Consider the following 14,589-nt stretch of genomic DNA (forward strand, 5'->3'; position numbering starts at 1 on the left):
CCTGTCCATTAAAAAATAATGGAGTAGGAAGTCCTGGCATAAAGTAAAGCCTTGAGTGAAATTCCACAGCTTCATGGACTGTTAATTCTTTATTAGGTTTTCCTAAGACTGAGATAAAAGGCATTTTATCTTTTTTAAGGTTTGCATTAACATGTCATTGAGTTTTATAGATACATTGATCTTCATTTGGCTAATCGAGAAAGGGTAATAGAAATGTGTATTAAATGCCAAAGCAAAGATAACTCTGTAACACTTCAAATTTTTGTGTTATTTTTATTTATTAAGTTTTCTTCAGATACAGAACTGTGGTCAGTTGTGAAACTCCTCTCACTGTATATTTTTATTGGCTGTCCTCTCTAATTTTCTTTTTTTCTCTTTTTTTATCTGCCTTTGCTTTTAAGTTAATTTGGCAGTGAAGTTGATGTGTGATCACTAAAAACTAACAGAGACAATGACAAGATTTTTCAAAAGACTGTTGTGTCTGATGGATTCTTGCCTCTCTTGGCTGAGAGTCTTCTTTTTACATTGTGTTCCAGTCTGAGATGGAGCAGTGAAGTGTGTCTTTGGATTCAGAGACAAAAGCTGAATCTCACTGATGTCAATATTTTTTTTGCTGCTACCCCTGAACAAAGATTAAGGTCTTTATCTCCTTTCCCTAACAGTGAAATCTGGGCTTGGTGGAAGCTGGAGGGACTTGGAATCCAGTCAGGGGCTCCTCTCTGCTCTTTTTTTGGGTCAGCAGCCCTCGGTAATCGTCAGTGCCTCGCTTGGCTCGGGAGGCTGCCTCTTCTCCCGGCTGTTTAATTGTGCCTGTCTCCAGAGAAACACATCCCTCACACCAGACCCACTGTGTGCACTTAATAAGGAAGTCTCTATGGATAAAACTTTATTAACAGCTGTCATTGTTAATGAAGATTGTTCAGTGGTCGGCGCATTAGCTCTGTGTGTGAAGGCACATGAGAGGGAAACGAAATGAAAAATTATTTTTGCCTTCTCTGTGTTGAAACTGTCCATCAGTTCTGCATGTGCATAAGGGAGGGCTGGGGGAAGAATTGGATTGTCGTGGCTCTCTGCAGCTGGAGAGAGCTCAGCCCCAGCCTGGTGCTTGTTCCCAGCCTCGTCACATCTCAAGGCACCTTGACAAACAGGGAATGAGTGGAGCTCTGAATCAAATCCCCTGAGCAGCCCTGTGGGATGATCACCTTCCCTGCTCGTCAGCTCTCAGGGGGAAATCTTCCTCTCCTGCTGTTGAAAGGTCTGCAGGGACTTCCCTGACAGGGAATGGGCACAGGCTGGGTGGTCTCAGAGATGTTCCCTTCGTGTCCAGGGTTTATTCCTTCCTTTCCTTGCCAACCACTCTTGCCAAGCCAAAACATCAGAGCAGCTCAGATCTTACATCTCATCCTCAGCTCCCAGTCCTGCAGCCTCCAGCAAATGCTTATTTTAGCACCAGCTGGCTCTGATCCCTTTGAACTCTCTGATATGAGATTAAATGTTAATTTATTACATATCATTATAGGATTATATGTTATCTCTAGGATAATGGAATCCAAATGTTAGAATAGCATGTTTGAGATTTAGTGCTTGTACACATTTCCCTCCACCCAGGAAACAAGAATAGCTAAAGGCAGAAGACTGCACAAGAGGTGAATTAATCTGTCTGATCACAGCTAGCCGAGAGCTCAGGCTCTGGAAGAGTAAAACCAGAGGTTCCTAATCTTTTTGCAGAGTTCAGAAGCAGAGGACAAGTTGACTGAATTTTCTAAAAAATAAATACGTATGAAGAAATTGTTATCTGCTTTGGCTGTTCCATGGGCAAAATCCCATGGATAAATTATGCAGTGCGAATTATGTGCTTGGCTCTAGATATAAATGCCAGACAAAGCAGAGTGCTGAAGTGACCTGGATGCTGAATTTCTGCAGAATTTCATTCTCTAGGCTGTGGGTAGGTGAGCAGTACTGGATGTAATAAGATCTGACTTGAACTTGAATTGACTCAAACTTGAGCTACAGTAGTGATGTTTCCACACAGAGGTTTAGAGGTGATGCCACCAAGCAGAAGGTGAACACAGCTCTTTTGCTGTCCCTGTCACTGCCCATGATGGCATTTTCAAATGGGCAGATGCTGATGCTGAGCTGTGATGGCTGCATTCTCAGCACACCCAAATGCTGTGCCCAGGCACGTTGGGCTGTGATAGTGATGTCCTGTGACTATTATTCAATTTTATAATTCCCCTGTCCTTGAGAAAATAACTAGATCCAGCTTTTTGCCTTCTCAGGCAATCTCAAATCTGGTCTAATTTACTCCTCTTGACTCTTGGAGAGTTTGAAAATGCTGTCAGCTAAATGCTCATTATCTTTTATTGCATTAATACATTGACATGAGTGAACCACACAGCAAGTATGACCTCATCCAGATTTGGGTTTTGCTCAAGAGTTTTTATTCTTTGCCTGTAAGTTAATAATTGTCTGTGAGCAAGGTAACTGTACTCGGTGCCTCACAGCATGAAAGTCACAATAAGGTTTCACTCTCTTTACACACAAATATTTTGACAAGGTCTCCTTGAACTGCCTCCTCCAGAGCTATTGGGAATTTTCATTGTGCTTAGAAAATCAAACTCTAAATTGTGAATTGGCATCAGAGAGAGAAACAAACACCCAAGGAGTCCTGGGTGAGGCTCCTCTGCTGGCCCCGAGAGGAGCTGTTCTCCACGTGTGAATGACAAGCTGCAGCCTTTGATTGCTGCAGTAAGAGAAAAGTGGTACTGGGGGAGGGTTATTTTGTCCTTTCTGACAGCAGCTGCCGTAAATTTGTAAAATATGTCAAATGTGTATTCATAAAGTAAAATAATGCATTGAAGCGTGAGAAATTATGCTTTGTTCTGGTACTGGGATGTGCTCAAGCAGGGCTGTTTCAAGAAGCAAGGGAGCAGGTCAGCAATCACACTTGGAATGCAAAGCTCTCCCACTCCGTAACAAATTAATGGAGTTGCTTGAGGCTGTTGTCATTCCAAAAATAAAATGTTGAATTAAGTGAAGAAATCTGAGACGAAATAGAAACTTTTGTTCTGGGTATTTTGGGGAGGGGAAAAGAAACAGGCTGTCATTAGAAAGGAAGGATTTGTGTTTTCATGTGCTGTTCCTTGAGAGGCATACATGGACTGGTAACTCAGTGATGTCTGAACTGCAGAACCTGGCCTGTGTGCTTGCTCCTGGGGGAGTCAGAGAGCACATATTGCTCTGGGAGTCTGCTTAGCATAATATTGGTTATTTGTGAGAGCAATGCTAAGTGCAGGCTGAAGCCTGGGTTCAGAGAATAAAGGCCCAGACATCCCTGAACTAATAGTGGGGAATCTGTAAAGCTGTGGAGCTTTTATTTAAAGCAGCTAAAAGGCTGCATGCCCTCCCAGGTCTCCGTCCTGGAACTTTGTAGCTTGTGCTTCAATTTCCCAGTGGGAAAACTCCCTGACATAGCCAGGCTGCACACAGTTGGAGTGATCTCTGTGTGTTTGCAGGATGGGGACACAAATCTTGCTGGAGGCAACTGCCTGCACCTCTGGAGTTCAGCAGGGAGACCTAAGGGAAAGATGACTTCTTTCCACAGACCTGAACAGGGCAAAGGTTTAAGCAGGAATTTACTCCACTGACAGTGCCCAAAGCCAGCGTGGACAGTCAGGGTCAGCAGCCCTGTGGGTGATCCAGCAGAAATGGGGAGGGACAGGGGAATTGCTCCCAGGGCTCAGGCTGTGAGCTCAGAGCTGCTGCCCCAGCTGGATTTTGCTCTGGGTGTCTCTGTTGTGTTTTATCGTGGTCCCCAGCAGGGCCAGGCGTGGCACAGACTCCTCCTGGGATTACAGTCCCAGTGGGATATGGATGTGGGCTGGTGAAACAGAGGATTTTCTCTGCATTCAAGACATATCTGTGTTCTTAATAACTTTACAGGGGTTTATTGTAAGCTGCTTTTGTGGTTTCATGCAGCTCCTTGGGCCCATCAGCTCAGAGCTCCAAGAGCTTTGAATCAACAGGATGGAGAGCCCAGTGAAAGCCCATTGTTCTGGAGAAAGGCTTTGGACCAACCTTCCTGCTTTCTGACAGTGCCTCTGGAGAGCCAGCATTTTAATATCCTGCAATTTTCAGCTCATGCAAGGAATTTTCCAATATCTCCAAAGAGAGATGCTTACATGGGGAGAATCACAAGTGCCCTAAAATGAAATACCTGTGTAACCCGTGGGTGCAGGGATGTAGGAATTTTGCAGAATGTAGAACTTCTAATTCCTTTCCTTCATTTTGGGTTTAGGTGTAATAGTCAAAGCCACTGACTACAGTCACAAGCCAGGGTTTGTAAAGTGAAGCACAGCCAAAAATCTGTGTTCTCCAGAGGCTGAGGGGGAGGGATCAGCCCAAACCAGGGGAGAAATTATTGCTTAGAGGAAAAATGGAAAATACTGAAGCAGATTTAGGGAAAGATCCCTTTGAAATGACATTTGCTCCTTAAAATGGGAATGCAAGAAATGCATTCAGCACTGTGTTTCTCTGCTTTGTTTTAATGCTGAACTCGATCTGGGAGTAATGGCAACCTGCCTTAGTGATTTGGGGAACAAAATAGGTTTCCTGGAAATTTGGGAAGAGGAGTTGAGAGGGACTCTGTGGTTCCTGGAAGGCAGCTGTGCCATGGTGTTGTGGGGTGCTGCTTATGCCAGTGCCCCTTGTTCCCTGCCCATCCTTTTGGGGTGCCATTTTCTGGGGGGTGAGGGCACTCACCCCAGTCCTTTCCTGCTGTGCCAGGGAGGAACTTTGTGAGAAATGGGGATGCACTTTGCTGTCCAACTGTAGCTGCTTAGATCAATATCTGCAGCCAGAGAGTGATTTTAATAAAAGGACTCTCTCTCAGCTCTGCTATCTCCATGACAGATAGACCCCAGCTAACATAAATCCTGGCCTTTCTCCTGTCACTCTCTTGGCTTTGTGTGACGTGTAGGTGTTTTGACACAGAATACAAATATTTCACAGTTAGCTAATGGTTTAGAGCATATATTTAAAAGATTTACTTTTGCAATCACCTGGTGCCTTTAGTAAATGTGTTTGCCTTGTAAAGCCTCTCTGTTTTTTGGAGAATATCTTCACACACTTCCATACATGTATTCATTTTCTGTTGTTTATGAAATATCTCAGAGGGAAAATGAGTTTTGCTTTGGATAATGGTAGGGAGCCCTCTCCTAACCTTCTTTTAGCAATGAGAACCTCCAGTGGCCTTGACAAACCTTATTTATCAGGTGCCAGGAGGGATGCACAGGGGTTGTCAGTGCTGGCAGCTGCATTAGCAGCTGTTTCTCCTCTCCAGGTAACCAGAACAAAACCCCTGCATGGTTAATCAGGTGTTTTCTAAACTTCAGGTTAACTTGCACTAGTAGCTCTGTCCTTCAGTTCTTTCAGCTGATAAATTTGTGACCTTTAGCCACTGCACTAATGCCTCCAGTTGTAAGTGGCAGGACAATTTCCCTGTTGCAGTTGTATAAGAGATGCACAGAAACTTGCCAAGAGCAGCCTGTGACTTTTAACCACTGTATTAACAGCCCTGATGGAAACTAAAATGGCAAGTTAGGCCAGTGATCAGCCCAGCAGAGCAACCTGAGCCATTGCAGCAGCCAAAATAAATGAGAAAACTCGTGGGGGGTTCCTTTCCTCAGCACCCTCCCTGCTCTGAGGCGTGGGCAGCCAGAGGAGCTTTGTTGGTGCCTGCTCTGAGGTGGCCTTGGCTGTGCTGATGTGATATGGAGAGAGAAATTCTGTTCTGCAGCTCGGGGACGGGCTGGCAGGGAGGGCTGAGGAGGAAGGAGGTGCCACAGGAGCCTCACTGCTGGGGCTGCACGTGTGCCCTGCTGAGGATAAATACAGGCTCTGTTTTGAGGAACAAGCTGGACCTCCTCCTTCCCACTAATAACACTGTTAACAATCATCTTCCCAGACAACACAAATAATGAGGTAGTGGCTTAACAAGGCAGTTCCTCAAGCCTTTATAAGTGGAGCCTTGTTTCCTTGGAAAAGGATAAATCTCTGATCTGCTGGGTATGGCGCTGCTCTAAGGAGTTTTATTTTCAGCTAAGTAAAAAGTCAGGGTAAATTTTGAATATTTGTCTGATGCATTTACCTCACCCTATTTCGTTTTCTTGAATGTTCTTGTTTAATGTTGTGGCCTCTTGTTTTGCAGCTGCTTTAGGGTCACCTGTGGCGTGTTGCAGGTGAGGGAAGGCAAATGAAGAGTGACTGGACCAGGTCAGGGCACAGACCCACCTGGCCCAGCAGCCCCTTTCCAACAGCACCCAAAGGCAGGTGCCTGGGAGGAGAGAGCCAGATCCAGCAATCACAGACAGTGCTTCCCCTAAATGTGCTCTCAGCAGCAGGGGCAGAGCTCCTGCCTTTGCCCAAGCCTCATTTAGGGAGCAGAGGGAGCAGTATTCCCTCTGGAGTCCAGCACTTCACATTTTCATTACCAGCCTAATGGCAATTTGAAGCCTTTTTGTTTTTCTCCAGTTTTCCAAACTTCTGCTGATAGAGAACCCAGAATTAATCTTCAGGCCTTTTGGGTATTGGATTACACTCTGTCCCAGTCCTTTCTGTGACAGCAGTGCTGGAACTGGCATGGGATGCTAATCCTCCTGTACCTATTCACTCAGTCGGAGAGGAAAATGCATGAAAGCAAATTGCTAGTCCAAGCTAAATTTAGATTTATTCAGTTGGAGTTAATTATAATCTTTATTTAGTCCCAAGCGATGCCTTCTTATCATACACTTATTATAGCTGAGAAAATTAATTTTTATTCTACCATAAAGGTGAATGTAATAATCTGGGTTCAGGGAAGGGATTACTTTAATAAGATTTATAGGCAGCCTTTCAGACAGCACGGTTTTATTACTATCTGTAGGTGGCCTTGCTGCACATATGTCTTTCAGTATGGGTGACTGTGCAAAAAAACCTCCAGAAAGCACCAGCACCAGCTCAGAAACTTCACCATCCAACTTAATCTGCTGGCAGTGGCAAGCAGGAAAAGCACTTGCCTTGCTTTGGAACACAATAACACAATTTATGGCTGAATGTGTGGCCTGATCAGGGGTTTCATTCATATGCATGGTTTAATTTTGCACTTAAAAACTTATTTTAATAGACAAAAGATTTATGAGGCCAGAGATGTGCTTTAAAGCTTTTTTTGGAAGCAGAGTGCTGGGTAAACATAGGCATGTGGTTTCTCTATTACTGCAGCCCATAAAAACAGGTGCCTTAGTTAAACCCCACTGTACAAGGTTCAGAGGAGCCACGAAAGCCTCTAAAACTTTTGGGAGGAGAAGCTTTAGTGAGGAGTCTCTGGAATGAGCTGGGCCACAATGTGCAGCTGCAGAGGAGTCTGGGCAGCAGGAGTTTGACTCAGACATTTGGAGATAAGGATGTGAGACATTGTCCCAAGCCAACAAAAGTTAATTAACCTCTCTTCAGTTTTAGATATTTGGATTAAGTTGATTTTTTTTTTAATTGCATCTTTTTTCTTGTCTTTCCAAACAAGCTGCTGGTCCAGCAGTGTTTTGCAAAGCAAATCTCTGTCTCCACAAATGTGTAATCAAGATTGAATGGAAGGACTGTGAATTGGTTGCAAGTCCTATATCGAGTTCTGTCCTTACATCAAATTTGGATAAGAAGAAGAGAGAATGAGAAAAGCTTTAAGGGATTTTATCATCTTTTCTCACACTATTATTTTTTATATCTTGACAGCTTCTGGTCTGGCTTTAATGTTAAAAATGTACTGGGAGCACTTCTGAACTCTTTCTTGCAGTATCATTTGTATTTTCAAATGACTCTAATTGTCATTATGGCTCTTTTTCTGTGCAGTGGGGTTCACTGGATAGCAGTCAAGCAATAAGGGAGTGAGGCTTGCTTGTGAATGGAAGGTGATGGAATTTTCCCTGCTTCAGCTGGGTGATGGAATTTTACCCCTCGGGGCACTGTGGAGGGTTCTCCTCCTTTTCCTTATGAATGTAAAACTGAGGAGATGAGTCACAGGATGGGCTCTGAATGTAGGAAGTAAACAGTGACATCCTCCTTTCCTGGCTACTTCACTGCATTTTGAGTGAGTCAGGGAGAGCACGAGGGGGGTGTTCATCCCGAAATCCTCACACAGCCCAGGCTTAGCCTACTCATAGTGCTCAGATGATGAATAAACTCGTAGTAGACTTCCACTCTGTAATCATCCTCCTCCTTCTCCTCCAGGAGTCAGAGTTTTCCCAGCTGTAGCCAGCCCAGATCACCTTGAGCAGCTTCTCCTGGCTGGGGTCTCTGAACAGCATCCCTTGGCAATATGAGACAAAGTGACCCACACAGCTGGTCCAGAAGGATTTTCCTATAATTCATGAGTTCCAGATTAGTTTTCCTTGTGTGGACACCCTATTCTGGGGCACAGTGTGTTTTTATTCAAGGCTAATTCCTGCAATTCCACAATGAAATAATTATTATGAACAGAGCCATTTTTATAGTGGAATAATGTACATGTGTAGTTTGATCTTTATGGTGTTTCAGTGAGGGCTGGTGGGAGGGGCTGGTGATTTTTCTCCTGTACAGACAAGCCATTGATTGCCTCTGTGAGTCATGGATAACATCATAGCACTTACTGGCACCACATTACTTGAAATGATTCCTCTTTTACAAAGAGGAGTGTCTGTATGAGCTCGCTCTACAGTTCTGATGATGCTGCAGGAAAGATGAATTTTAACATTTTCACAGTTTTTCCACAGGTGCAGGGTTGGCTTCTTGTTTGTTTTCAGAGAAAAAGGATATTGAAAGAGTTGCAATTTTAAACAGTTGTTGTTCCTTGCACCTTCAGCTTCAGAATTACTGATGGCTTATGGGAGACTTGGCTCCTGTTAAATAGTTTGCTAAAGCAGAGAGAAGATTTAGATGTGAATTTTGGATTTTTATTCCATCAGGAGCTATTTTCCTTTTTAGCTACAAAATGATGATTTTAAAAGACTTTCCTCTTACTAAAACTTAAAATAGATGCTTTGTTTTTAACACTGACCTGCCACTGCCGCCACTATCTTCCAGCAGCATTCTTGTTTTATTTCTTATTTAAAAAGTATGAAATCTAAGAAATTCAATAAAGATTCAATGAAATCTTGAGTTGCATGAACGGCAGATTTTTGTTGCACAGTCTGTCCTGCAGCTGTGGCTTTGCTTCTCTTTCAGTCCTGTGCTGCTTTTTGTGGTGGCAGTCCAGGGTCAAGCGAGATTAAAACCAAAAATGATGGATAATTTTATGGTTAGATAAGAAATGATCAAGAGAACGGAACAGAAGCTTCGTTTGAGGCCTGAGCTGGGCAGGGTAAGGAGCAGGAAGGGGCGTCTGTGATGCTCAGCACTGCATGCTCTCTCTGTGCCTGCTGCTTTCCTCCCTCTGCGCCTCAGAAACATCACAAGGGACTTTTCTTTCCTGTACTCTGAGTTTGCAGGATGAGCTGGGCTATGAGGATATTGCCCAACTCTGGAGGGAAGGATTTGAACATAAAACTGCAGTGGTGATGTTTAAAAAGCTGACCTGTTGCTCTAGGGGTCAGTAGTTCCTTAATCCAAATGAGTGCCCTAGCAGGGGCAAAGCAGCTGCAGAGAATCTGTTACAAGGGAAAAGTTTTTCCAAAATTCCAACTGAGTATCTCAATTCACATCCCACAGTGTGTTATCTCCACACATCTCCCCTCAACACCCTGAGCAAACCAGACTGTTCTGTCTGAGAAAGCACTGGGCTCTGGGGAAGCTCATTTGGTCTCTATTTACTTTTCCTCAGCTCTTGATCTCTTTTGGTACCTAATTAGAACTAACCCACGTTCTGGTCTAATGTTCTGCCCTCTTTGATCTTGCTGGAGTGCTTATTAAAGGAGCAGGTGATTTTTTCATGGCATTATTGCATACCAGAAAGCTCCAAATGTGTCTGGTTTGTGATTGTTGCTGTGAGGAGATTGATGCTGTGGTGCTGATGTGCTGAATTAAAAAGGTGGGGTGTTGGCCTGCCATTCTATGAAGTATTTCTTTTTAGATCTTCCAACAGCACCATAAAACGCTGCTAAATTCAGATATCATATTTTGTTGCAGGCTGGTTCTAGGACAAAGCCCAGCCCTGTCTACTGATGTTTATGGCTTCCCATATAAGCCTTCAGACAAAATTTGTATCTCATTTTGCTTGAGTTACAGCAGGATGATGTCCTAGTCCTCGTACCAGTTCTGAGCAGAGGCACTGAGAAGTTGCCACTGTAATGAAATGGAGGAAAGGGAAAAACATCCCTTTTAAACTTCCTGTAAATCACTGCTTGAGAGAGATAAAATATCTGCATAAAGCGTGTGTGGGAGTCCTGTAATGTAAACACAAGTGCATTTAAGCCTTGTCTTGTTTTTGGTTTGTAACTGCGTCAGTGTTTAAATCTCCTCTGCAACCTGGTGTGCCTTGGGAGGAGATTTAGCTCCTGATCCAGAAATCAGAGGGTACTCTGGCTGCTCTGGCTCTTGCTTATCTGCTTGGTTGCTTATCTCTAAGGCTGTAAAGTTTTTATGTTAAATGCAACTTCTCAAAAGTATTGCTTTCAAATGTAGCTCAATGTGTTTACAATTAATCCAGAAAGGGGCTTGTCTGCATGTGAATTTTTAGCAAAGAAAAAATACCCTTCCTTCCCTTCTGCCTCAGCTTTCAAAGGATCAAAGTTCACTTTCTGCTCCTGAATTGGGAAGTTGCACAATGGCAAAAAGTGTCAAAGTGCCCTGTAAATAAACCACAGAGCAGAAACGGGGCTGCTAAAACATCCCTTGGTGACTTTCTGCCTGGGGAGGGAGAGCACCCACTGCCACCATCCACATGGGGATGGGAGATGTGGCAGGGAAGGACCAAGGTCAATTTTCCCAACTAGAAAATTGGTTGTTCCATGTGTGATGCCACTGCCAGTTTCTCATCATCTGGGTTTCTGCATTTCACCGTGGGCTGTGCTGGTGAGTTCCAGAGCTGGGCTGATGTTTTTGGTGAGAGCAAGGCAGGGGACACCTGGCTGGGGCTGCATTTGCCTGTGAAGCTGAGAGGAAACCCTGACCTGATCCCCAGGTGCAGTGGTGAGAGAGGAGATTGTTAGCAGTGTGTTTCCTGCTGAGAATTTTTTTTGGCTGCTTTTGTCTATTTTTGCATGTTTATTCATTCCAAAGAATATCCCAACGTCTGAAAAAACCTCCCTGACACAAGTAAATATACAGCAAAAGTAAAGGCAAAAGCATTGTGGTGAAATGAGAGGCATTTAAACAAGTGTAGATAATATCAAACTATCAAAAAACAAATGACCAGAATTTCAACTGAGAACAAGAGTGGAGCAAAGTCAAATGGATGGGATTTGCCCTAGAATCTGTCTTTGATAAATGTAGGCTTTAAAAATACACAACCTGAAAAAAAAAGCTTAAATATTAGAGCTTTTATCTCTGCTAAATCGTGGCTGCAAGTATCTGAGTCATCTGGCTTGAGCAGGTGTAATTGTTTGTGGTTGTGTATCTGCTCTGCCCAGCCCTGACAAACAGTGAAATCACCACTCAGCTTCAGGGAGACAATGAGAGCTTTGACCTTAGGCTCTGTCACTGTGCCTTTGTTATCTCTGTGCATTATGGAACTGCTGCATTTTAATTCCTTGGGTTTCTGTTTGTTTCCTCTGAGGCAGTCCCAGGAGCTCGGATTCACCGGCTTTTTGTTGGGTATGAATTGATAGTTTGAAAGAGCCACTGTTTCTGGTAGGATCACAGCCCAGACTGAATATATCTCACTATTAATTAGAGATCAGCCCAACCAAAGGTGTCTATTTGATCCCTCCCTCCCTCTGGAATCTTTTCTTTCCTGGGAAAAATCGCTCAGCGCTGGCTGGAGGATTGACCATTGTGATGTAGAGAAACTTCTGTGGTTTCCAAATGTGTTTTATTCTCCTCAGAAATTAAACCAAAAAAATCCTTCCAAGTGTCTGAGAACCTTCTGTGTGTAAAGGATTTCTCCTTCTCTCAAGTTCACTCTTGCCTCTAAATCCATCCCACTGAGACCTCTATCAAACCCCATATATTTTAGTGTGAAAAGTTTTGGTTTCAAGAACATGAAGCTTTTATCAGGTTCTCACTAACTTCCAAGCTGCTGACCTGGCAGAATGGATTGGGAGTGATGCAGATGTTCAACCCCCATTGCTTTGTGTGTTAGTGATGGTAGATTAAAGGAAATGTTCAGTTTTTACTGCTTAAACTGTTCTGTTTTACTGCTACTAATAGTCAATATGTCAGTTTCTTAGGCACATTGAAACTAGGGTGAGGAGAAGCTGAAAGTTTGATCTGATGATAAAAGAAAAAAAATAATAGACTGCCAGTAAAAAGTTTGGGAAGTTAGTTTGGGATCTGGCCAATCAGTCCTCTCTCTGTGGTACCCAGTACTTGATTAATGGCTTTCAATAGATAACAGGCTGGGGAAGGTGGAGAGGAAGCTGCACAGCTGATGCAAGTGTTGTTCCATGGTACCTGTGTCAGATTGTGCTGTAATTGTGGCCAGCAGGATTGATTTCCTGTAATTGCTTTTGTCAGAAGCTGAGGGCCATGCTAAGCAAACATTTGAGTTTCTTTCTGTTTCCTTTTCTCTTTGGCCTGCAGTGGTGGAGAGCCGAGGAGGGATCATGGACAGCATCCAGAGGTTCTCAAACCTGCCAACCTATCTCCCTGCGAGCCCTCACGTCTCCAATGCTGATACTTTCTTCTTCCTCAAGGAAGCCAACCAGGATATCATGAGGAACTCCAGTTTGCAGTCTAGGGTGGATTCATTCTTTATATACAAAGCCAAACAGCCACCTGTCCTCAATGCCACGTATGGACCCTTTTCTGTTGAACAACCCGTTCCCTTGGACCTCATGCTGACTTCTGCATCTTTTGGTTTCACAAATAAATTCACTTTTAATTGGAAATTAAAATCCCACATAATCAACAGCTCAATCTATTCCAACAAACCTAAAATACAGACCTTGTTCTACATTGCGGGGAAGGACTGGGATGACTACGACTCTGAGGAGATGCTGCCTTGTGTGAAGATGTTTGCTTTCCTGGAGTCTAGAGAAGTGGTGGCCAGCTGCAGATTGACAGGCCACCTGGGATTATGTGTTGTGGAGCTGGAGTTGTCTCCCAGCTGGTTCAGCTCCCCTCCACCCATGGTTCCAGAGGAAACAGCCTCCCTGGAAGGGATTACTGTGGAGCTCTTCTATAAGATTTATACAGTGGATGGGGAATGTTCTCCAGAGGATGCAAAATGGGAAAACAATATCCATGCAGGTGAAGAGAATGAGCACCAAGCTTTGTCAGCTATGGAGAGGATTGGTAGCATCGTTGTTTACCCAAATCAAGACAAATTAAAGCAATCTTCGCTGAGGGTGGATGAAAATATCATTATTCACTTACCACTCAGCCCGGTCAGAGAGGGTGACATTGTGACCTTCCATGTTTTCCTGGCTGATTACTCTCTAGCAGATCAGTTTGTATTAAGGTAAGAGAATTTTTTAAGTGTTGTATGCAAAACAAATAGGGGCAAATCAATGCTGGGTGTAAATCTTTGATTATATTTACTGTTGTCATGAGAGAACTTCTGCATTTCCTCTTCAACAGGGGAAAGCTATAGGTAGTCTTGAATTATCTGTGTGGATGACACTTTTTGGACCATGGTAAGGGTAACTGCTACAATGTGTTTTGCTAAAGAGTTTGCAGGAGGGTTTTCTGATTCTTTGGTGAAGTTCCCTCTGTTTATATCAACATTAGCATCATCATCTTTCCAAAATGCATGGGCTACATCCTGCACAGGTCAAATGTGGTGAGAACTCCTGTTGCACTGTACAGAGGGGAGCTGAGAGGTGAGGAAATGAGCTCAGCCTGTCTAGGAATCCTTTGGCAGAGCCAGGATTTGGGGCTAAAGTTTGCAAATTGGCTTCAGTTTTTCTATAAGATCAGCCTTTCCTGCTTCTTCAAGCTTTTGACTGCTTGTTTCGTGGCACATTTTTGTTTTAAGTTTGGGGACTCTCTGTTGACCTTTCCTTGTGAATCTGCCTGTAATAGGAGAATTCAGGCATTCCAAACCACCCCGAGGGTTAGTGCTGCGTATTTGTTCTGTCCTTAGCTGTCAGACTCTGGGTTCAGAGCTGCACAGGGACCAAATTCAGAGAGAAATGTGAGCCAAACTGGGGGAATAAAAGGGCCAAAAGGTAATTGGAAAGTGTCATCTGCTGTAAGGATGTGAGACTCTCGGGAAAGAAGGAGCTGCAGTCTGTGCAAGGAAACCTCAGAGCAGATTCGTGCCTTACTTCCAATTTTTGATCCGAGAAGGATGGGAGCAGAATGTGACAGAAGTGCACTTAGGGGACAGATGTTGAGAAAACAGACAGCAAACCTTATGCAGCACTTTCAAATCGTTCAGCATTTGTGAAATAGCACATGCATATTAATAAACTTACAGATTGCTGCCTGAATGGGGACAAGTGATTCACAGCACAGCGCTGCTAATGGGGGAAATGTGTGAGAAAT

General features: G+C 43.7%; 1 protein-coding gene across 1 annotated transcript in view; it reads left to right on the top strand.

The window, feature by feature from the left end:
- LOC121364760 (transmembrane protein 132B-like) overlaps positions 1 to 14,589 on the top strand; it is a 217,857-nt gene that overhangs the window by 47,411 nt on the left and 155,857 nt on the right. Inside the window, exon 2 of the mRNA XM_041488266.1 lies at positions 12,682 to 13,561. Coding sequence (XP_041344200.1) covers positions 12,682 to 13,561 — 880 coding nt within the window. The remainder of the gene's footprint in view (positions 1 to 12,681; positions 13,562 to 14,589) is intronic.

Source organism: Pyrgilauda ruficollis, unplaced genomic scaffold (assembly GCF_017590135.1).
Source record: "Pyrgilauda ruficollis isolate IOZ18807 unplaced genomic scaffold, ASM1759013v1 scaffold9, whole genome shotgun sequence".
Classification (NCBI taxonomy): Eukaryota; Metazoa; Chordata; class Aves; order Passeriformes; family Passeridae; genus Pyrgilauda; species Pyrgilauda ruficollis.